A 25,604-nucleotide genomic window follows, 5' to 3' on the forward strand; every position below is an offset into this window, starting at 1 on the left:
GTATTTATTATATAGTTTTTTCCCAAAAAAAAGCAAACAGTTGAAATGGAAATTTATGGTTTTATATTGACTGCTTTTTATGTTGTACATGTTCTTTTTTTTTTATATTTAAGTTCAAAAGAAATAGAATTTCCTTAAGTGGAGCTTCCTTATGCCAATTAAATAACAGGTCCAATCCCAGCCCAGTTACAGGTTTACCAAGTAATCCTTCAGAGGGATCAATTTATTAGGGAGCCTGGTACAGGCCAACCCTGGGAAATGAACTTTGCATGCCAGTCTATATAAGTGCATGCAAATCTAACAAAGAAAGAAGTAGCATACTCATTACTCCTAACTGAGCCCTAGGAAAAGTTTACCTTGTGAAAACAGGCTTTTTCATACTCCTGGAATAGGATTCAATTATTTGAGGATATCTGGCTTTAACTGTGTGATTTCCCTTGTCAAGCTGCCTGCAAGATTCTCAGTGTAAATGAGCCTGACCACATGGAGTCTGATGAGAGCCTTGAAATTTCTGAATTTTTTTCCTATTTTTGTTTTGATTTAGAGAAGGGAAAATCTTTCCAAGTTCTTGTTTCTTGAGTTCCCATTCTTCATCTTTCTGATCCAATGGCAGCCCTTCTTCCTGGGCCATTAATCGATAGGCTTGACACTCAACTTCAGCCCTAGAAAAGAGAAGAAAGAGGAAGGCCATTTACCATTTCAAAAGCATCTCTGAAATTATTGCTCTCTTGCCTCTGAAGATAACTCAGGCTAAGTGGAGCAGTGAATAAAGAATGAGGCCTGGAGTAAGGAAGATATGAGTTCAAATCTGGCCTCAGACACTTCCTAGTTATGTGACCTCCAACAAGTCACTTAACTTCTCTTTGCCTCAGTTTCCTCAACTATAAAATGGAGATAATAACACCACATACCCAGAAAGACTGTTGTGAGGATCAAATGAGATTATATTTGCAAAGTGTTTTGCACAGTGCCTGGCATTTAGTAGGTACTGTGTAAAATGCTTCTTTTCCCTTCCCTTCCTCTAGCATAATAAGAACACAGTGCCTGAATGAAAAACAAATATAGGCATTCCCAAACAAAACAAACGAGGATGTTTTAAAGATTTACCCAACTGGAAAGGATGGAACTCTGGTTGTTTATTTGTTTAATAGATCTCATAGTCTTGATTTAACACATTTTTAAGCTAGATGTAGATATTCTTAATTTGAGATCTATGAACTTGTTTGCTTGGGTTTTAAAAATTCATACATCTTAACATAGTTGGTTTCTTTTGTAATCACATGTATTTTATTTTATGCACTTTAAAATCTTATTTCAAGGAGAGGTCCCTAGGTTTCATCAGACTGCCCAACGGTTCATGATGCAGAGACAGTAAATAATTCTTTGCCTAAAGAATCTCATGTTTATTATCTATGTGAACTTACACATGTCTTTTAACTTCCCTGGACCTCAGTCTCCTCATTTGCAACATGAAGAGCTTGGACTAGATGACCTCCAGCTTCCCTTCTTCACCAAATCAATAATCAGGCATGTTAAGTGGCTGTAACTTGGCCATGAGTAAAGTTTTGGACATCCCAACCTGTCTTTTAGATATGACAGATGCTCAGGCAAAAATCAATCAATCAATCACTGTGCAGGTATTAAGCCTTTACTCTTTTCCAGGCATGGTGCTAGGCACTAGGATATAAATATGAAAGTAAAACAGTTCCTGCTTTCAAGGAGATTGTAGTGTACTAAAGGGATTCAGCATGGTCACAGATAAGTAGATATAGAGTACACACACACACACACACACACACACACACACACACACACAATCAGGGCAGTTAAGTGGTGGAGTGAATAAAGCACCAGATCTGGAGTCAGGAGGACCTGATTTCAAATCTGACCTCAGACACTTACTAGTTGTATGACCCTGAGCAAGTCACTCAGCCCTGTTTGCCTCAGTTTCTCTTCTGTAAAATGAGCTGAAGAAGTTAATGACAAACCATTCCAGGATCCTTGCCAAGAAAACCCCAAACAGAGTCACAGAGAGTTAGACATGAGTGAAAATGATTCAACAACGAAGTACAAAATCTTGGGCAGGAGAAGGCATCACTATCAACCAGGCAAATCAAGAAAGGGCTCTTGAAGGAGGTGTCATTTGAGCTGAACTTTGAACTGGAGGTTACAAGAGGCAGAGATGAGAAGGGGGAGCATTCTGTGCATAGGAGACCCTGAATGAAAATACAGAAGTATGAGATGAGATGTTATATAAAAGTAAAGTAGTCTGGCTAGACCATAGAATACATGTGGATAAGAAATATGTCATTGGTCAAGAAAGCTGGATTGAAGCTAGAATATGAAGGTCTTAAAAGGCCCAACTGAGGAGTCTGTAATTTATCCTAAAGGCAATGGAGACTCAATCAATCATTTAACCAATAATCATATTAAGCACTTACTATGTGGCAGGCACTGTGCCAAACAACGGAGATACAAAGACAGGAATGAAACAGTCCCTCCCCTCAGAGAAATTACATTCTATCAAGAAAACAACATGGATATGTGAAAGCGTATACAAAATAATTAGCAGGTAATTTTGTGATAGAAGGCATTAACTTTCTAGGGCAGAGAAGTTCCCAAATCTGACCTATGCTTTAGAAATATCAACCTGTAGCTGTATGAAAGATGGATTAATGAGGGGAACTAAGTTTTGTGCATACAAATGTGGAGTCATGATATTATGAATCACAAATAGAAATTATTAAGATTTAGAGCTATGGTTCTCAAACTTGGCAGAGGGAATGGCTCATAGCACAATATTATTCTTTGCTATGAGAAATCTTCAGTGCTTATTCATCAAAAGTGTATTTTTAAAAGGTTGATCTACTGACTTAATTAGAATTCTATTCTTTGAGAACACATCTCTAATATTATAATGGAACTCAATAAAAAATGGATTCATTTTGCTGAATTTTGCCTTATACTTAGCTGTTCTGGAATAGATGCATTCTAAAAATCAAGGAACCAAAAAGATAAAAAAGGAAGGGAGAACCTATTTGTACAAAAATGTTTATAGCAGCTTTTTTTGTGGTGGGTAAGAATTGGAATTTGAGGGATGTGCATCAATTGAGAAATGGCTGAACTAGTACATTGAATTGCAACTCCAAAGAAGCAGTCAAATGACTGCTGGAGCTTGGTGCATAAAGAATTGAGCTGTGGTATATGATGGTAAAGAATATTATTGTGCTATGAGAAATGACAAGCAGGCTGATTTCAGAAAAACCTGGTTAAGACTTACATGTACTGATACAAAATGAAGTGAACTGAACCAGAAGAAAAATTTTACACAGTAACAGCAATATTGTATGATGACCAACTATGAATGATTTAACTATTCTCAGCATTACGATGAACCAACATAACACCGAAGGACTCATGATGAAAAATGCTATCTGCCGCCAGAGAAAGAACTGATAGTATCTGAATACATAGTGAAGCATACTATTTTTTCCTTCCTTCCTTCCTTCCTTCTTTCCTTCCTTCCTTCCTTCCTTCCTTCCTTCCTTCTTTCCTTCCTTCCTTCCTTCCTTCCTTCCTTCCTTTTTCTCTTTCTTTCCTTCTTTCCTACCTTCTTTCCTTTCTCTCTTTCTTTCTTTGAGTTTACGTCCACAAAATGACTGATTTGGAAATATTTTGCATGTATAACCTATATTATATGGGGAGAGAGAAAAAGATAGAATTTGGAACTCAAAACTTTTTAAAAAATGAATGTTAAAATTGTTTTTACATGTAATTGGAGGGGAGAATAAAATATTATTAGAAATAAAAAGTAAGGAACATTTATGCTTAGAAATATACAAAGTAAGCTATGTATATATATAATATACACATATGTGGATTAATATGATAGATAAGCTAATGAATTTTGTCCCATGAAGGTTCTGTTACCAGGTCATTCAACAATAAATAACCCCTTTTGCTCTAGAAAAAAGAAAAAAGGATCCACATAAAGAAAGGAAAGATGTGACAATCATCGGGTATGTCATTTCACTTCTGTAGGTTTCAGAGACCTCACCTATAAAGTGAAGAAGTTGAACTAGATGTTCCTCAAGGACCCTTTCAGCTCCAGCTTTCTATGACATCTCCAATACCAAGTCAGGGGGTAGAGATAATTTATTCACAAAAGAACAAGCTTTGGCCTAAGTGAAATGGATTGGCTGCTTAATCAAGCCCAATTTACTTGAGGTGCACAACTTTTCACCTCACTTTAGTTAAACAACATTGTTAGAAAAATATGCTATTTTTATCTCCTTTGTCATTGAATCATGGTCAATATTCCTCACTCTTACCTGAAAATCACAGTGTGAGAATTAAGTGAAAACTTTTTTAATGTGTTTTCAATCCATCAAGACAAAAAAAACTCTCCAGGGATTTAAAAAAAATTATTGAATAATTTTGATGTTATTAATAGTGCCATCATCCTATTGAAGTAAGAAATAGGAAGCAGGACTGGGCCTGTGCCTTGATTAGCATAAGTAACTCCCAGATATATTCCCTGTAATAATGTGTATTGACAAATTTGGAACTCAGATTTTTAAAATGAATGTCAAAAATTGTTTTTACATGTAATTGGGAAAAATGAAATACTCAAAAACAAACAAAACCTGATATATTTTGGCAAGCTTCCTTGTAACTTTTAACTTTGGAATTGCCCAGAAAAATGAAGTACTTAATTGACCTGCCCAAGATCACACAGTCAGAATGTGTCAGAGGTAGAACCTGAACCCAGGTTTTGTTAACACTGCCAAGATATTAGGAGATACCCTATTTTCCAGAGCTAAGGCCCAGCAAGCAAGCTGTGCCCTGAGCTTGGCATAACAATCCATTGCACTCATCCTCATGATAACCCTCTGGATGATCTCACTCTCTGGCAAAATCAAATAATTATTGTATTGGTTTGACCAGCACCCAGTGTTCTCTGAGCTTAGACAAGCATGGAACAAGTACCCATGTTCCAGTCATGAAGCCCTTCTATGAATCAAACTTGTTTCATTGTTGCTGTTACCCCTCATTGACAGGGCTACAGGTCAACGCATAGCCGTTGGTATAACTATTGAAATCTCCCCACACTGCCCCTTAGGTCCCCTCACTAGGTGTGGGGCCCCAGCAGATGTGTCCTTGCTTGTAACCTGTTTCTCTCACTTTGAAATTAAACTTCTGTTTGATTCCCGATTCTCCTGTCTCCAGCCTGCTCTGTTTGGCTCTTGCCATCCATAGGTTAGAGGCCGGTTCTATCCAGTTAACAACACCAAGGACAGCTCTCTATCCATTCTGTCCCATCTCTCACTGTATTGAAGTCGTGATGCAAAAGTGTACTTTTGAAAGCTACAGTTGTTTTTCCATCTTCTCCCCTAACCACTTAAATCTTTTCTTTTCCCACAGGTCTATGGTTTTGCTTTATCACACTATACATGTAGCTGGTGGTAAAGCCCTCATGATTAATGGTAAAAGATAATATCTTACAAGTTTCATATTTGCAGATGCCACATTTTCTATATAAACTTAGGAACATTTCCTGTTGGCAAACTGTGAAGCATATAATTATCTGGTTCCTATTTTTTGACAGCATCACTTGTAAAAAGCAATAGGTTTTTGCATGCCATTCAACCAAAAGAAATATTTATTACCCTACTATATAATAGAGACAGTCATAGAATGTTAGAGGCTGGAAGAGAACTTAAAGTTCTTTGAGTCCATCATTTCTCAAACTTTGTTCCATAGAAATTTAAGTTCACATACACACAGACACGCACACACACAATTTTAATGATACACAATAGGTAGCCATGTTCAGCCAATCATCTGCCTTGCTATTTAAAGGCATATCACATATGCCTTCATCCTACTCATGTAAAAATTGATTATGTAACCTCAAGGATCTTACATTCTACTGGGGGCATACAATATGCACCGAGATAAGTAAATAAAAATTCATTCTAAGTAACATCAAGAGAGACAGAAAAAACTTTTATACCAATTAAGGTATTCATGAAAATAAGTGACAAAATTATATTTTGAGTTATTAGGCTGTAAAGATAATTCCATCCAGTAAGACACACACTCCAGATAGACACGGATACAGAAGGTAATCTACTCAAGGCCAAAGCAGCTTCAAAGAACGTGACTTTTTATAACAAAGAAGAGAGGTATTTATGGATTCATAAGGGAGCTCATCCTGGAAATCAAGAGTTGAACTGCAGAAGGGTACAGAGCCTGGAAACCCAGCTGAAGAACTGAACCCAGAGAAATATTGTGCCCATAGAGGAGATCTGTGAAGACTCCACAAGACAGAAAGGACTTTGATGCCAGCCAGTTCTAGAAAAAGAGGGTTCTCACACATGTGCCTCACTACCATTGTACTCTAATTTTATTTCCACTATGCAGTTTTAGCAAATGCCTTTGCTTTGAGCTGATTATGTCACCTGTCCAATTGTTAATATAAAGTACATAAGTGGGGACTCATGACCTCTGTTATAAGTAGCTCCCAACAGAGTACCCCAAGGGTAGCAGTTAACCAAGAGAGACCCAAGCAACTAACGTCAAGTTGTGGAGACTAACCCAAAGAGAGTGCTACATTAGTATCATTATCACACATAGAACTGTCATATCAATCTCTCTATAATACTGATTTTTAACATGTCATTCCCATGTTCAAAAATCGCTGGTGACTCCACAGTGATTGTAAGATCTCAGCTTACAAGATCTCAGCATCTCTGTTCATAATTGGCCTCTTCAATCTCTCACTATTCATCTGTCACAGGCCATTATATATATACACTATGAAAACTGGAAAGCAATCTGGCAAAAATGAGGTTCAGACCAAATTTCATGCTATCACAGCAAGCTTAAAATAAATACATAATTTGAATATAAAACACCATGCCAAACAACCAATTAGAAAAGGATTAGATCAAGTGACTTTCACCACTTATGAGTAGGGGGAGAATTCTTAACCAAATAAGAAAAAAAGATAGAGGCAATCACAAAAGATAAAATATATAATTTCAACTATATGAAATTGGAAAGCTTTTACATGAATAAAATAAATTTTAGCTAGTATAGCTAGGAAAAAATATTTGCAACAAATATCTCTGATGACTGTCTGTTAACTAAGCTATTGAAAGAATTAACACAAATATAAGGGACTTGTTCTGGGGAAGAAGGCCTCTGTTTTCCATCTGGCCTTCCTCATATTCTTCCAAGTCCCCAGAGAGATTCCTCACTTTCTGTGTTTTTTTTTCCAAAATTTAAACTATGAAACATACATAAGTTCCATGTGCCTGAAATTGAATGAGTTTTTATTACACAGAGAAAGCTCATATGGCTGATAAGTAAACTGGTTAAACCTGTTAATATGGCCATTTGTAGGACAACTGCTGACTTTCCCTATTCCAGAGGTCTCTTTCCTTTCAACTGGTTTTTAGCTAGTGAGTAGACACAGAATGGAAAAATTTTGGTACTCTTAAGTATTGATGGTTTTAAATGCTTACAGCACATATATTTCATTAGACTTACTCTTCAACTAGTTTAGTGAAAATAAGTTTTACACCTCAATAATCTAGTAGGAGCAAGCTTGTTAATTTAGTATAACTGATAATACAGTAAGAGCAAATTTTATTACCATAAGATAGTTTGTCAACTGAGCATAATTGATTCCATTTGTAAGCCTCTATTTTGTGACTGATTGAGCTCTTTTCAGTACAGTGTTTTTCTATCAGTTGTTTTTCAATAATAAGATAAATACTTGTGTGGTACGACATTGTAAGCAGCATTGCATATTCTTGAACAACTGATGAAATATCTGTAGACCATCTGGTAAGATAGACTACTGAGAAAATATTGTATACAACCTTATCAGTAATTTTGAAAGAAACTACCAATCAGCTTGTGTGGTAAACAACTTTAGCTAAAAGTATAAAACTCACCCTGGGACCCCAGGCATTGGCCTGCTCTTAAACTGATATTAGGACTGGCTCCCTGCCCCCCTTAAATGACTTTAAGATTTCATTACATTTATTATCTCTTATGATCCCCACAATAACACTGTGACATAGGTGACATCATTATCTCCATTTTACCTTTGAGGAAACCGGGCCTAAAAGAAGTTAAATGACTTGTGCAGGGTCACATAACTAGTAAACACCCGAGAATAAAATGAAACTCACCCTTCTAGGAAGTCCATGCATTCTTCCTGCCCATAGATCTGTGCAATCCTCTTTGGAGTATCTCCAAAAAAATCTGGGGCATCAATAGCAGCATGCAGTATGTGGAGAACTTTGAGCACTCCTAGTCGGCCTGATTCAGCTGCAAAATGTGCTGGGGTCCAACCAACATCAGTCACCAAACAAGGCCTGGCTCCATAGGCTATTAGAAGCCTTATCATCTCAATGTGTCCTTAGAAGTACGAAAGGGGAAAAAAATCAGATTGCAGAAAATGCATTTCTTCCTGAAGATAGTGCAGAAATTGCATTTCTCCCTGAAGATAATGCCAGCCCTAAGCAAAGTTGTTAACTGGATGAAATTTTCATTTGGAACCTCTCTTTTCTCTTTCCAGCATCTGCTTTTCTTATTCCACACTCCCAATTCATTACCCTCATGCTACCCTGGAAACCCAAATAAAAGGTTTCACTTGAACTGCATCTCTTTGGTTAACGTTGTATGTTCCACACGTTGTCTTTTCTCTTTCCAATCCCAGATGTTTCAACTTAATTATTCAGTACCACATTGAAAGGCTAAGGACCCTTTCGGAAGTTCCAAAAATCATATGCTGGATTATAAGTGGACGTGATCATTGAACCAATAAAAAATCATCTTAACAGCTATATTTTGGTATCACTTCCAGAAGTCAAACATTGTAAAGCTAGTTCTTCAAAAGCTGTCCCTTTCCACTGAGATATTAGACCTGTAATTCAGGTAACCACCACTATGTTTGTCTTGAAATCTTGGAATATATCTGCATTAATGCAATAGCTAACTTTCTTACATGTGTGGATAATCAAAACATAACGTACTACAAAATGCAAATTAAGCTTTTATATAAAAATATGCCTTTTATTAAAAAAAATAAGCATAAACCATTGACTATAATTACCATGATAAGAAAGTAATGTGTGGCTTAAAGCAAGATTTAAAGAAAAACAAATACTTGGTATTGATTAAGTGTTTCTGTGAACATGAATTTCATCTTTTTTTAAATCAATACCTAATCTAACTCTAATTTTTCTTATTCTGCTTTAAGGATGATCTTTAATATTCTTATATTGTTCTAGGTATTGAAAAGGTTGGGTTTAGGCCTTTTCCACAGTTTCCCACTTTAACTTTTCTTATGACTATGAATAAAGAGCCATTTCCCAGTTGAGGAGTTAAGGATGGTACCTAAATAATTGGGAAGATAGAGGTGCCCCTCAACAGTAAGAGGAAAATTAGAAAGACAGGGAAGGCTTAGAAGGAAAATTCAACTTTATATACACTGACTTTAAAATGTCTGTGAGACATTCAGGTCAAGATGCCCAATATATATCTGGGGATGAAATACTGGAATTGAGAATATTGGTCAAGGTTGGATACATAGATCTTAGAATCCTCAGTAGAACCATAGTTGAATCCATAGGAACTGATAAGATCACCAAGTAAAACAACATAGAGAAGAAAAAAGAGATGGCCCAGGGCTAAAACTTTAGACACCTACCGTTATTGGACATGACCAATGAAGATCTAGCAAATGAGACTGAGAAGAAACAATTGTAATATGGAAATATGTTTTGCATGACTGCACATGAATAATTAATATCAAATTGCTTGCCTTCTCAAGAAGGGGAGGGGGGGAGGGAAAGAGAGAATTTGGAACTCAAAATTTTTAAAAAAACCAAATGTTAAAAATTGTTTTTACATGTAACTAGAAGATAATGTAATTATTTTTAAAGAGAAGGAGTAATAAGACAGGTAGAAGGAGAACCAAGAAAGGGTAGTTTCATGAAAACCTAGAGAAAAGAGACTGTCAGGGAGAAGATGATAGACAATGTCAAAAGCTGTAGTGGTCAAGAAGTGTGAACATTAAGAAAAGACATTAGATTTGATAGTTTAGTAGTTAGCAGTTGATTTAAAAAGATCACTGGTGATTTTGGAGAGAACTGTTTCAGTTGAATCATAAGGTCAGAAGACAAACTGCAGAAAGTTATAGAGTAAGAGTCAGTCAATAAACATTTGTGAAGTACCTACTATATGCAAGGCATTGTGCTAAATGCAGGTGGATACAAAAAGGGGCAAAAGACAGACCCTGCCCTCTGGGAGCTCACAATCTAATGGAAGAGACAACAAACAAATATGTACAAACAAGCTATGTACTTAATTAATAAGGAAGAAGAAGAAGAAGAAGAAGAAGAAATAATAATTGAGAGGAAAAGCACTATTATTAAGAGGGATTTTAAGACTTTCTATAGAAGTTGACACTTAAAGGAAGCCAGATAATCCAGTAGGCAGAAATGAAGAAGAAGGTGAACTTGACAAGCCTTGGCAAAAAAATGGATTGAAGGAATGAGAGATAATGAGGTGTCTAGGATAACGCTAGATTTTCAGCCTGAGGAACTAGAAGGATAGTGTTGCCTTCTACATAAAAAGAGAAGGCAAGAGAAGGGAAAGGTTGAAGGGTAGAGATAATGAGTTCCATTTTAGACATGTTGAGTTTAAGATGTTTACTGGACATCCAGTTTCAAATGTCTTAAAGGCAATTGGAGATGTTAAGGTCAACAGAGAGGTTGGCAAGATAGGTAGACTTGAGAATTGTTAGCATGGCAAGGGTAATTAAATCCATAGAAGCTGATGAAATCACCAAGTGATGTAGTATAGAAGGAGAAGTAATTAAAGGGCATGATCTGGAGGAGGGTACAGCAAAGGAGACTGAGGAGAAAAGTATGTGGAAGCACCTATCATAGATGGTCTTTTGAGGATGAGGAGATATCGACATGCTTGTAGGCAACAGGGAAGCAGCGATTAGACAGGAAGAGTTTGAAAATAAATGAAAGTAGGGATGATAGAAAGAACAATGATGAAAAATGCAGGAATTAAGGGAGCCTGGTAATACTAGTTCTCAAATTATAAACAGTAATTATTAAAAAAAAAAAAACACTTGATACTAGCTAAAAATTAGGAAAGTTGGTCAATGGAATAGGTTAGGTAAAACCAAGAAGCAATCCAACATAGTAGCTGGTGTTTGATAAACCCAAGGCAGCAACTACTAGTGTAGAGACTCCCTATTGAATAAAAACTGCTAGGAAAACTGGAAAACAATCTGAGTTAGGTTTAGGTAAACCCCTTATAATATATATCACAATAAACTCCAAATCAACACATGACCTAAGTATTAAAGGTCATATCATAAAAAAAGAGGACCAAAGAGGGAAATACTTTGGCTAGGAGGAGAATTCTTACCTAAAGAAATGGATAGAGATGGTCATTAAAGATAAAAACAATTTCAGTTACATAAAATTGAAAATCTCTTGAACAAAATAAATGAAGTTAGAAAGGAAACATCTTCATAATGCCTTTCTCTGATATTTCTCTGATAAAGGTTTAATATCCAAGATATATAAGGAACTGATGGAATGTAATAGGGCTTTGAGAACTGACTGACACCTTGGGCTTTGTATTTCATAGGGATAAGCATTCCCCTTTCCTTCTAGACATAGATTTGGGACCATTCAGCTCTTTGAATTAGAAGTTGGAATTGAGTCATGCTATGGAAACACACTCCCTCACTCACACACACAAATTTGGAGGTAGACAGACTGAAAGGAAAGGATGAGAACCTCAATAGCTGAGCAATAGCAAGAATGGAGTCAGCCTCCATTCTTGTCAGCCCTCACCAGGTTCTCCTGCTGCACCTGGCAATGTGGACTAAAGGAGTAGGAGGCACCAGTACAGTGACAGGAGGCAGAGAAACAAGTCCTTCTCCTTCAGAGCCCATCTCCAACACAACCTCCTACATGAAATTTTCCTTCTCTGATGCATTCCAGTTGCTCTCTTTGGACCTCTTCAGGTCCATGTGGCCTAGACCTTTTTGATGATGCTTACCATACAGAAGGTCAATTTGGTCATCTTGAATAGTCTGGATTAGTGGCTTTGATGGTGAGGGAAAAATTCCAGGCCATATGAATCATGGGTGTAATGGATTTGACATTCTTCACCTCATTCCATTTGTAGTCCTCTAAGGCCAGCTGGTGTTGATTGATAGGCTGTCACGGAAAGTACTAATGGTCTCCCAGTAGTGCTCGTGGACCACAAACCATTCACAGTCTTCAGGACCAATGTTGATGTTGACAGAGCAGAAAGTGATGTTTTCCTGGTGGACTTCAGGGGGCAGCAAAGGACAACAATCACCCTGATTGCTGTGAGTCAAGGCCCCCTTACGGGAACAAAGTTCATCATCTCTGTTTAGTCATTAAAGACACTAAGGCAAGAAGGCACAAAATTCTAGAAATTAGAGTTGGAAGAGGCCTCAGAAAAGCACTTAGTCCAAATTCTTCTTTTTACAAAGAAAGCAACTCTAGGAGTTTCAATGATGTCCCTCAGGTCATGCAGGCTTCTTACAACCCTGAGTCTTCACAGACCTGGCCCGTTCCTGGTGCTTCATCTCCTCGGTGACACCCATTCCAATTACATTTTAATTTGCTTGAAGGAGTGCTAGGAAGTTTTTCTAGGCCCTATGCAGCCAGGGGTTGTGGGTTTGGCAACTCTTCAACTGTTTTTCACAGAGATGGCAAGACAATTTTCCGAATACACAGCTTTGACCATATCATTCTTCTCAAAAAGCTAAAGTGGTTTTCTAATGATTTTAGAATAAAATTCTAATGCCTAGAATTTTGCAACTTCTAAGTGTCTTTTTTTTAAGGCAATTGGGTTTAAGTGATTTGCCCAGGGTCACACAACTAGTAAGTGTCAACTGTTTGGTCTGAGGCCGGATTTGAACTCATGTCTTCCTGACTTCAGGGCCGTTGCTCTATCCACTGAACCACCTAGCTGCCCCCCTTGGTGTCTTTAGAAAAAAATTCCATAGCCTCCTATTTAAGGCCCTTTATCATTTGGCCACAGCCAGTATATTATAGTGAAGAATACATTGCATTTGAAGTTAGATAGATCTGAATTCAAATTCTGCTTCTGACAAGTGTATAACCTTGGTTAAATCACTTATCCACTATGGCCCCATTTCCTCATCCTTAAACTAAGAGGATTAGATTAGTTACTCTATAAATTCCCTTTGATTTTAACATCCTATGCTATATTCTATTTTTTCGGTCTTATTTCATATCATTCCTCTCCACATGAGATAATAGTTGTAAAGTGCTTAGCCCAATGCCTGGTACATAGTAAGTGCCATATAAATGTTAGTTACCATCATCATGATAATTATTGTTAGCATTTAATATTATTATTATTTTACTTACATAGTCAATATTCTAGTAAAACTGGACTATTTTTGTCCCCAACTTTCCCACCTCTAAGCATCCAGAGAGACTGTCCCTCACCTGTTACCTTTCTCATCACTGCCTGTTCAAATCCTTTCCCTCCTGTAAGGCATAGAATAATACAGTGGAGAGGATACTGGCCCTGCGGTCAGAGGACCTGGTTTCATATCCTGCCCCTGACCACTTAGAACAAGTTACCTAACTCCCTAGGCCTCAGTTTCTCCCTCTGTAAAATGAGGGAATTGGACTAAATGGCCTTTTGGATCCCTTCCAGTGTAGTTCCATGATTCTCCATTGAGCCTCCCTCAACCCACCTGAAAGTGTTGCCTTTCTTTTCAAAGCTTCCTATGGATGCACACTGTCTGCACACACTCTACCTTTCATTATACTTACTGGTATATATATTATATTCCATTTAGTGCCTTCTTGAGGGCAGAGACTGGGTTGTTGTTCATCTTGGTATCCTCAGCAACAACCAAAGTGTCTTATATATGACTCCATAAATGTTTGCTATGTTGAATCAAATTATCCTAGAGCTCTCTAGTCTGGCTATCCTGGCTAACCACAATTCAGTGAGGCTTTTCCCTGGAGCTCAGATGGTCAGAAACATTTTAAGAAATCCTCCAGCACAGGCCAAGTCCAGTTCCTCCCTATTAATTTCTCTATCTCCAATCTCCCAATGTAGTTTTCTCCAATAATATTTTACTAAAAGATACAAAATATTTTAGAAGCCATTAAAGCCTTGACCATTAGCATCACTGTCACCTTAACTTCCTTGTCAGAAACAGGGTCAGTGCACAGGAAAATAGTGAAAATGGTGAATTCAGAATCTTCCACCTCCTGGGCCTGCACCCCTCTGTTATTTATTTCCAGAAGCTCCAGAAGCTGTGCCTTAGATCCACAATGGCCTGATGCTCACTCAGGTATAACAATGCTGAGGTAAAACATATTATACTTGCTGGTTGAATTTATATTTTAGTTGGGGACTCTTAGAGATAGAAGGGGAAAAAACCTCTAAAGGTCAAAGGAACGATGATCTAATGGTAGATTTTTCCAGTATTGTGACACATAGTAGGAGAGAGGTTTTTTAAAAGATGCTTTCCTGGAGTCACCCAAATTACATTGTGTAGTTAACCACTCATGTGAAAATGGTGCTAAAAATGCCTGTAGTACTGACCTTACAGAGTTGTTTTGAGATTTAAATGTAACAATGTAAATAAAACATTTTGCTAACTTGGAAGTATTACATAAATGCTGTTTCTTGGAAATGAAGTAGATGTTCATGAATTGGAGAAGAGCTAAACAAATTGTTGTACCTGAATGTAATGTAATAGTACTACATTGTAAGAAACTTTAAATGTGATAAATATAAAGAGGCACTCATATGAAATGATGCAAAGTGAAGGAAGCAGAACCAGGAAAAGAATATACATAATGTCAACAATGAAAATGGAAAGACCAACAACAAAACAATTGAATTTGAATGTTGTAAAATTATAATGAACAAGCTCCAACTCAAAGAAAAGATGAAAAGAAACATCCCCCTAACTCCTTTGTAGAATCAAGGGTTCGTTAGTGGGAAATAATGAATACAACATCATTTTTATATGTACATTAGTTTTGTGAAACGTTTTGTCCCCTCCTCTTTTTTTAAAAAAAAATTATTGTGAAAGATAACTCCCTGGAGTGGATAGGGAAGGAATACAACAGAAAATATAGATATTTGTTTTAATGTCAGTCTTTTTTCCTTTTCTGCTTCCTTCTCTCTTTCCCCTCCTTCTACTCCTCCCCTTTTTTCTTCCTCTCCTCCTCCTCCTCATCATCTTCTTCTTCTTCTCTTCTTCTTCTTTCTCCCTACTTCATTGGGCTGATTGTAAGAAAAAAGTGTCTTAATATATGAAAACTGCTTTACAATGACCTATTGTAATTTTTGTGTGCGTTAAATGTGAAAGCTGAAAGTACAATTTATTTAGAAATAACCATTATCTTGCTGTTTGAATGTCTTTCAAAATGTTCTCAATTTTATTATAAATAAAGCCACAAACGACTGAACTTTCAAATTAAAAAAATTTAATTAACCAAAATTCAGTTTCTTCTTGCCACTTCCCTTCCTGCTACCATAATTGAAAAAGGAGGAAAAATCAAGCCCTTCTACCTGTCAAGATATTAGGATATGCCCAGCAAGCATGCTGTGCCTTGAGTCTGGCATAACAATAGTCCTTTGCACTCATCCTCTGGGTGATCTCTTCCCTTGGCAAAAGCAAATAATTATTGTATTGCTTTGACCAGCATCTGGTGTTCTCTGAGCTCAGACAAGCACAGGAGAAACTTGGACAAGTACCCATATTTCAGTGATAAAGCCCTGCTATGAATCAAACTTGACTCATTGTTGGTGTTCCCCCTTATTGTCAGGGCTACAGCTTACTGCATAGGCATTGGTATAACTATCGAGATCTCCCCATACTGCTTCAGGTCCCCCTACTAGGCACAGGCCCCTGACACATGTGTCCTTACTTGCAAGCCACTTCCCTCACTTTGAAATTAAACTCCTGTTTGATTCCTGACTCTCCTGTCTCTAGCCTGCTCTGTTTGGCTCTGGCCATTCACAGATTAGAGGCTGATTTGTTCTGGTTGACATTAATTGGTATCAGAAGTGGGATTGGAAATGGAACCAGGCCATTGGACTCTGGTGCCAGTAGGAATGGATTAGTCCAACCCCCTCCCCCAAATCTGGTGAGTCCTCTGCACTCGTTCCTGCTCCAATTTTTGAACTTCCACCTTGGTCAAGGTCACCATTCTTTGTGAAGAAAACATCAGACCCCTTCTTGTCTGGTTCATCTCAGATCACTCTGTTAAAGATATCCTTTCTTAAGCTGCATACCTCTGTTAATTGCTCTCTCTACATGCCTCCACTTTTGTTTTAACTGCACACCTCTATAAAGTAGTAACTATGTGCCTCTGTTGTTTCTTAAACTGCATACCTCAGTAACTGTGTGCCTCTGTAAAATTAGAATTGTAATTGTGTGCTTTGTTAAATCTATCAGTGTCTGTATGTCTTGTTTTATCTGTGTCTTTGTAAAATGTAACATGTTGGGGGCAGCTAGGTGGTGCAGTGGATAGAGAATTGGCCTTGCAGTCAGGAGGACCTGAGTTCAAATACAGCCTCAGACATTTGGCACTTACTAGCTGCGTGACCCTGGGCAAGTCACTTAACCCCATTGCCCAACCAAAAATAAAAAAATAATAATAATAAATAAAATGTAACATGTCTATGTCATGTTTGTGTTGTGAGCTAGATTCTGTTACCTTAAAAATTTTTAAATGCAACCAGCCAGAAAAACTTCTAAGGGATGTAGCTAGAGAGTTTAGAACACTGGGAAATATTAATGAACTTCAGAGTTGAAGCAATTGTCCCAGTAAGGAAGACTAACTCCCTCTTCAGTCTTTCCAAGGGAGATTAGGTTATAAGAAAAGAGAAAAAACCTGCAAGACATTCTTTTTTTTCCTGTCATTTCAGCTTTGGCTATGTTGGAATTACGGAAATAAAGTCAGATAACCAAAGTTTGTGGAACTAGTAAAAACATCTTAGCAGAGTTTGAAGATTAATCATTTTAAGATTGCAGGAGAGAATTCCTGAGATTTTGGGGGTAATTCCAGGAACTCATTCCCTTCTGAAATATCTCAGCAACTTTTGGGGTATCATTCTGTAGAATTTGTTTTAAGGAAAAGTAAGGATTAAATTTTATAAAAGTTTTAAAAGTAAATGGCAAGATTAATAGCTTCATTGTTCTAGAGCAATGAAGGAATGCAGCTAGTTTGGAAGTTATTCCAGAGTGAAGAAAGGAAAAAAAAAGGTAAACTGTTTCCATTTTATAGCAACTTTTTGTTAATTCTTCCTTGAATGATTGTTTAAACCAGTGATCCCTTATGACTCCCCCAGGTCAGAGACTCTCTCCTTCTTATTCTGATAACCCCTCTCATCTCAGATGAGATTCTCAAATAAAGGTGTTGAAAAAAATGCTAGAAAAATTGAATTATATTCCAGTTGCAGCAATTTATTAGTTGTGTAATTTTAAGCAAGTTATCTCTGCCCAGTTTGCTGGTCTGTAAAGAGAAAAATGATAATGGTACCCACCTCCCAGGGTTGTTGTGAAGATCAAAATAATAATTGATTGTAAAGTGCTTAACACAGTGATTGGTATATGCTAAGCACTACATTATTATTGTTTCTTTAATTGAAAGTAATTGTTCCATACCTGATAACTGTAAAGTAGCTTTAAAATGTCAAAGGTAATAAGATCAATGATTTTTATATGTGACAATTTAGAAATGCAATTGATGTCATCTGAAGTTTTTTGTTTGTGCTATCGCATTTATAAATTCTCTTATATTGTGAAATTTGCAAGACAATTGTGACAAATGCTGTTAAGCAAAACAACTTTTTAATCTGGATGCTGTTAGACATGAATTGGGCTTTTTAAAAGGATGTGATAAAAATAGATATTTAAAAACTATTAAATATTTAATGAGATATGTTTTATTATAAATCAGAGAATAATATTACTATAATAGTAAGTTTTCATTTGAAAACCTTGGCTATTACGAAAGCGTATAAGGTGGTTTAATGATACAGCTTCGATGTATCAATGATGAGTCAAGTATTAAGTATTTGCTGTACTTTGGAAGCCCCAGAATATGGGTAGCTTTAATTGATAAGTAAAAGTTAAATACAATGTTTTAACCATCAGGGAAACATCAGGAAAGGTATTCAAGCCCTAAATTGTGGTTTGTGAAATTTTGCTATTTAAGGTAATTTACTTTTGTTTTGACCTTTGATTTGAATTGTCATGAAGCAATCATAGAAAATGGCATGTGCTTCAGTCTGGGAGCTGCTAAATGTCTGTTCCTGGGAAAAGTTTTGGGGACAACTTTGGCACAGCCTAGAGAGGATCCTCCTGACTTTATTTCTCCACTGTGCTATTTCCTTTCTAAAAAGATAAATTCCCACTTGGTTAATCCTGAGCCTTGCTTTTAACACCCTGTGACTGCATGATTGACTGTCAGATATGACTCATGCCTGGAATTAAACAGAGCTAAGGGAGTTTTTCCCTCTGTTATGAGACATAACATTGTTATAACTATGCCCCTCTTTTTATTTTTATAGTAAATTTCTATAATCAAGAAATTTTGTAAGTACAATACTAAATCTTTTATATAGTAGATTGATACTGGAACATCTCTGAGTTACTATAATAGGATGCAAGTATGAACATCTTATAATTTTAACCTATGTTAATGGTCAAATTATAACATAGGGATGATATCCTCATAAGAGGGAAGTGATTAGACAATGTAATAAGACAAAGATGTAAAAAGTTTTCTAAATAAATGGAATAATAAATTTTGAGAAAGCAACAGGATTAGATTTTTGTCTAAGAACTAAATACAAATGTATATGATTGGCTTCCAAAATTTATCTATCATGGAAATTCAGGCTTTGAGTATGTTTTAGTAATAAGTTATCAAACATTATTGGCCCCCTCTCTTTTCTGCTTGCAAGCAAACAATGGCTAGCAATGGTATCTGGGACACACTTTCCCAATAGGTTTCCTCAAGGAACTAACCACCCTGGTCAACATCTTCTCCTGGTCAAAGTGTCCTTTCTTAGCATCTTGACTTATACCTGCCTCTCCTTTATTGTCCAGAAGGGTAGGAGGTCTTTCAGACCCCCACCCTTTGGCCAAAAGGAGGAAATGTGAAGACGTTAGAAGACACCCTGTTTTCCAGAGCTAAAGCCCAGCAAACAAGCTGTGCCCTGAGCTTGGCATAATGGCAATCCTCTGGACAATCTCATCTTCTGGCAAAACCACATAATTACTGTATTGCTTTGGCCAGCACCAGGTGTTCTTTGAGCTTAGACAAGAATGGGACAAGTACCCATGTTCTAGTCATGAAGCCCTTCTATGAATCAAACTTGTCTCATTGTTGCTGTTACCCCTCATTGTCAGGGTGTGTAGCCATTGGTATAACTATTAAGATCTCCCCACACTGCTTCAGTTCTCCCTGTTGAGATCTAGGGGTTGAAGGGTGCTGGGAACACAAAAATCACAACTCACGTGTCCTGCTCAGAAGAATTTGACCCAAACTTTCTTTCAACCAAAGACAAGCTTTATTAAAGATCTGCCATATTAGCCAGACTCTTAAGGAATGTGAGCATCTGTGAGCTATTGCCTAGATTTTAAGAATCTGAGCACCTTAATGGAGACAAGATGTACCTTATATACAGAAAGATTGTGGGAGGGATCTAGGAGTGGCCAAGTAGTTTGGTGTGACTGGAGGAGGGGTCTAAGGAAGATCTAGATGAGAGTGGCCAGTAAGCTGGGGTGAACAGAATGCCTGGGACCTGGACCACATGGTCAAGGGAGAATGGAGTCTAGATACGATTAAGGGTGGAAAGTGGCCGGGGGCCATCTGGAGGTAAGAAAATGGAGGGCTAGGCTAGGTTAAGGGTAACAGAATTGGGAGATTGGGCACAGGTAATAAGGAAAGGGATTATAGCCTTAGGCAAGATCCAGAGATTTGTCCATGTGAGAAAGTTCAGGGTTTTTCCTTTCTGAGGTCCATATCCCAACCCCATCATTCCCCCCTCAAACAAATGGGACCCAAATTCTTTTTGGGGTAAGGGGCAAAGGTCTTGGCTTGGGCCTATACCCATTATCCCCACCATGGGCAGGGCCCTGGCACATATGTCCTTGCTTGTAAGACATTTCCCTCACTTCTATTTGACTCCTGACTATCCTGTCTCTAGCCTGCTCTGTTCAGCTCTGGCTATCCACAGGTTAGAGGCCAGTTCCAACCAGTTGACATAACAAATATGCACAGTCAAACAAAGCAAATTTCCACATTGGTCATGTCCAAAACTATATTTCCTGATCTGCATGCTTAGTCCATCACCCCTCTTTTAGGAAGTGAAGTAGCATGTTTCATCTTAAGTCCTATGGAATCATGAATGGTCATTACAATGCTTAAGTCTTTCAAAGTTATTGGTTTTTTATGATGTTATTATTGTGTTAATCATTCTGGTTCTGCTTGTTTCATTCTATATCAGTTCACACATGTTTTCCCAAGTTCCTCTAACACTGAACCCTTCATCATTCCTTACAAGAGCTATTGTAATATAATGAGCAATCATTATTGCATAGGGGAGAAAAGAGATTGCTCATCTCCTCCCAATAATAGAAGTAACGTGAAGATTTTTTTGTCATTAGAAATTCATTCCTTTGGATAAAAAAGGTTTTATTCTCCAGAAGTCCCAGGGGAAAAAAAAGCCAGACTAAGTGGATATTGCACACTGGCAGTGACAAGACCCATTTACCTTTAATTGCAGCCCAGTGGAGTGGAGTCCGGTCATTCCAGTCTTCATCCTTGTGGTTCGGATTGTAAAGCCCCTTCTTTAGCATCCTCATCACCAAATTGTAGTCCCCTATAGCAACAGCCTGGTGAAGCCTGGTCATATCTGTCATTTTGGATATTTCCTGATAAGAAAACAGTCACAAATGTACAATATGTAAATTATGTGGAGTGTCTACCTACACTATAATGCCTCATACCTTTCGTGTGTATGTGTGTGTGTGTGTGTGTGTGTGTGTGTGTGTGTGTGTGTGTGTGTGGACATTTGGGCACTTTCTGGATTGACTCAATCACTCCAACCTGCCATCACACCGCAGTCTCAGTTCCCAAAGAAAGACCACCAAAACACAGTTATACTCAAATTCTCTCAAAGTCTTAGGACAGAGGTGGGGAACCTGCAGCCTCAAGGCCACATGCAGCCCTTTGACTGAATCCAAACATCACAGAACAAATCCCCTTAATAAAATGAATTGTTCTGTAAAACTTGGACTCAGTCAAAAGGCCACATCCAAGGACCTAGAAGACTACATGTGGTCTCAAAGTCTCAGGCTCCCCACCCCTGTCCTAAGGTAATTCAATTATGAGGGAATGTACTCTCTTTACTTGCAACTTTAGCCATCAAGCCCCCACTGTGGTGTTTCTATTGACACAATGAGCTGCTCACAATAATGACACTTTTATATGTTAAACATATAAGTATCAGTAAGGCAAAGTTTATATGTTAAACATTTATGTATCAGTAAGGCAAAATAAATAATAATATCACAGGTACTCATCTATTAAAAATGCATCAATAATAACTATCCACATACAAACTTGGGTCAGGTCATACTCTCCCATCACTGTATTCCATATCTGTGACAAAGACTTGGTACATGTAGACATCTGCCAAAGAGGTATCTGAGTGAGAAAAATCCAGTTAACTTAAAGGCCTAGAATTGTAAACTTTTATGTTCTCTTTCTGTCTTAGGAACTGTCCATAAAAGTTCCTTGATGAATGTAACTTTTGTGTTAAATAGAAGCTCCCATGGCTAAGCTGAGTTGATTCAAATAATGCTTGACTAACACCTCACTGAGAACAATGTCTCAGCTAGGCCAGTTGATTAGCTGATGTAGTTTTCTCTCTTCTCTTGTCTTTCTGACTTCAAGTCTAAAATTAGATAAATTACATTTGTCCCATAATTATACAATAGTTCTGTTGTTCGTGTCTCCTGTTTTCTACATGTCACATTCCAAACTCAGTAACTACTTGTGTGAGATCTCTCAGGCAAACTAAACTCCCAGAAACTGTCACTCAGATGATCAGTTCCTTTTCTAATGCTGAGTGCACTTAACTAGACAGCAAACCATAAGGAGACAGTGAAGTAAAAATGGAATCATGCTGCTGGGGGGATATTTCCAAAGCACATTTTTTTTCTGAACAGAACCCACCTATGCTTTGGCATTATTTACTTCCTCATATGTCTCCTGAGCTAAAGCACATCAGCATCCCATTTCATGCTCTGCTGAGTTTATATTTAATTCTGCTATCTATCCTGTATGCAAATCATTTCTCTGATCAAAAAACCTTTGGATAAAATCAAGTCTAAATGCCTCAGCAAAAAAAACCAGAGGGAAAATGCTAGAGTCAGAGAAAGCCCAGTATTAAGGCTTTCCATAATCTGACTCCCAACTGAAAAAGCACTTGATTAGGAGGCCATGTAGCATAAGAGCTAAATCTGGACTCAAGAAGACCTACGTTCAAATCCTGGCTCACATATTTACAAGTTGTTTGACCTTGATCAGTTCACTTCAACTCTCCGAGTCTCAGTTTCTTCATCTGCAAAATGGAAACAATAATAGCACCTATTTGACAGGGTAATTGTGATGGTCACTAAAGGATAACTTTTTTTCCAAGAGTTTTTGAAACTTTGAAAGCATTTGTAAATGTAAGTTATTAGTATCATTGTACTCTCTTCCCATCTCTAGCACTAACTGACTAGCTGTGTGATCCTAAGAAAAGTCATTCCATCACTCTGGTCCTCCATTTCCTCATCTGTAAAATGAGAGGTTTATATTAATGCAGAAGAAGTAGTCTTGGATTTGGAGTCAGAAGAACTGAGCTCAAAGCCTGCTTCTGCTACTTTAAACAAGCTATTTACTCTCCTTGGGCTTTAATTTTCTCCTTTATAGTATGAAGGGATTGGACTAAATGGTCTTAGCGGCCCTTTCATATATAAATCTACAATCCTATGATCTCTAAGTTCTCTAACACTTTATCATTCTGTAAGTCATTTTGCCTACAAAGAATCAAATTTGGAATCAATTACTGTTAAAATGATAGCAGATAATTGAGGGAAAACACATGAACAAAGGAAATAAAATTATTGCTTTTTGTTAACAATACGATGTCCTATTTAAAGGACAATAGAAATTCAAGTAAAAGTTAGATAAAGCAATAACTTCAGGAAGCTAGCAAGATATAAAATAAACAAATCATTGGTATGTTTGCACATCACTAACAAAACACAGAAGGAACAGATAGAGAAATTCAATTCAAAATAATTACTGAACATACAAAATGTTTGGGAGACAATTATAGATGAGATTATAAATTTTACATATATATTATACATAGATTATAAAAGTTAATATAAACACAACTACAAAGCTCTTTATAGAAAATAAAGTGAAGAGATATTAATTATTTGTGATCTGTGTCAATAAAATAAAATAAAAATACCACCTAAATTAGGAAGGAAGGAATGAAGGAAGGAAAAGCAAGCTATCAACATTTATATGAAAAATGATTCAAATGACTAATAATGAAAAATCCATCAATACATTCATTAAGCACCCACTGGGAAGACAAATCCATAGAATGCGAATTAAAATGTTTGCCTAGACAGCATTGTACAACACAGCCAAAGTTCTATTCATATCCATCATACTGACAAAGAAGACCAAAAAAAAAAAAAAGGAAAATGGTAGTTATTGAAAGAGATATTGGATTGAGCAGGCTCATTCATATATGCCTGGTGAAGATGTGAAATGATACAACCATTTTGGAATGAAATTTGGAATAATATTCAGAAAGTCATTAAATTGTGCATATTTTTTGGACCTAACAATAGCACTAGTAGCTATATGTCCCAAACAAATAAAAGGAAGAACAAAAGGATACATATAAAAATATTCATTGTAGCACTTTTATTGTAGCAAAGATGGAAACTAAAACAGGTCCTTTTAAATTGAAGAATGACTGAACAAAGTGTGTTTCCATGCTCTGACCAAATTTGCAGCTGCGTAGCTAGAAGACAATGGAGGGAAGATGAAAGGATACTGAATCTGGAACCAGAGGTTAGAATTCTGGCTCAGGCACTTACTCTCTGTGTGACCTTGGGCAAGTCATCTGTGGCCTTTGACTTCCTCATCTGTAATATGAAGAGGCTATAAAATGAAGGTGGCGCCTTAGATTTCTTCTTGACCTAATGTTCTATGAGCCTATAAAGTTCACTTGTGCAGAGTTTACAATTTAATGTCGATGTCTCAGGCTCTCCCTTGTATATGCAACTGAGATGCAATTATAAAACAAATTTATATCTTTATAATATATTTATTATATATAGATTATTATATAAAATATTGTATAAATATATATTTATAAAATGCAATTTATGGGTTTCTTTTTGTATCACCTATGTTTCCTACTATTTTCCTTCTCCTCCCCCTCCCAGGGAACCATTCCTTAAAATAAGAAATAAAAAAGTAGGGTTGGGGGGGAAATCACTGAAACTAACCAACATATTGGGAAAAAAATGTAACATGGTACATAGTGTTTCACACCCACAGTCATGCAGGTCTGCAAAGAAGCAGAGAAATGTACTTCATCACGTCTTCTTTGGGCAAAATTTAGCCCACGTACATTTTTTTAAAATCCATTTTTATTGAGATCTTCTGTTTTTGCATCACTTTTATTTTCAAACATATCCCTTACCTACCCAGTGAGTTATCCCTTATGCCAAAGAATAAAAAAGAAAGAGGAGGGGGAAAGCAGGTCAGTAAAACTAATGCATCATCTGAATCTGACGTAAATACAATGTCCCAATAAGATATATATATATATTTTTAATTTAACTAACAGGCATTTGACTTCCCACTCATCTGACAGAATTATTCCAATTAATTTATAAGTAAAATTAACTTACAAGGGCTCCATGAACATAAAATAAGCACTGGGTAAAATATCATAACCAAAAATAACATTATTCTCTGATGTCTCCTTGACTCACCTGTCAGGGAGTATGGTGAGCAGTGAAAGAATGCTAGTGGAATTCTCCCAAAGCTTATTTAGCAGTGCTGAAATCTGGCTCAGGACCTCAATCTTCCTGTTTGTTGGTGAGCACCATGGTAACTGTTTCCACCTTGGGATTGGTTGACCTGAAGAAAAGTCCCTTTCATGATTGGTTTCCTGACTTCTTCAAGCATTTCTAGACCTGGCCAGAATTGTAAAGTAGGTGAAATTTAGTGCCTTCCACCCTTGCTTTCAGCACTCTCTCCTATAGATGCCTGGAGATCTTAAGTCCTCGCCTGGCTCTCGGCTCCCCATGCTGCAGACCTTTCTCTCCTTTCCCTCTTGTCAAAATGAATCTGTCTCTTCTCTTTCCTTAGCAAACTCTCAGGCTGGAAAACAACTATCTGTTAAAGGAATTC

General features: G+C 37.1%; 1 protein-coding gene across 1 annotated transcript; it reads right to left on the reverse strand.

The window, feature by feature from the left end:
- Positions 1 to 25,267, reverse strand: ANKRD66 (ankyrin repeat domain 66). The gene is made up of 4 exons (XM_020993963.2): positions 25,184 to 25,267; positions 20,878 to 21,037; positions 8,208 to 8,436; positions 1 to 662 (listed from the first exon to the last, which is right to left on the reverse strand). The coding sequence occupies exons 2-4, from the start codon at positions 21,023 to 21,025 to the stop codon at positions 461 to 463; spliced, it is 579 nt and encodes a 192-aa protein (XP_020849622.1). The 5' UTR covers positions 21,026 to 21,037; positions 25,184 to 25,267; the 3' UTR covers positions 1 to 460.
- Between the last annotated feature and the right edge of the window lie 337 nt (positions 25,268 to 25,604).

The sequence above is a fragment of the Phascolarctos cinereus genome, unplaced genomic scaffold (genome assembly GCF_003287225.1).
Source record: "Phascolarctos cinereus isolate Bilbo 61053 unplaced genomic scaffold, phaCin_HiC Scaffold_5;HRSCAF=322, whole genome shotgun sequence".
NCBI classification, from domain to species: domain Eukaryota; kingdom Metazoa; phylum Chordata; class Mammalia; order Diprotodontia; family Phascolarctidae; genus Phascolarctos; species Phascolarctos cinereus.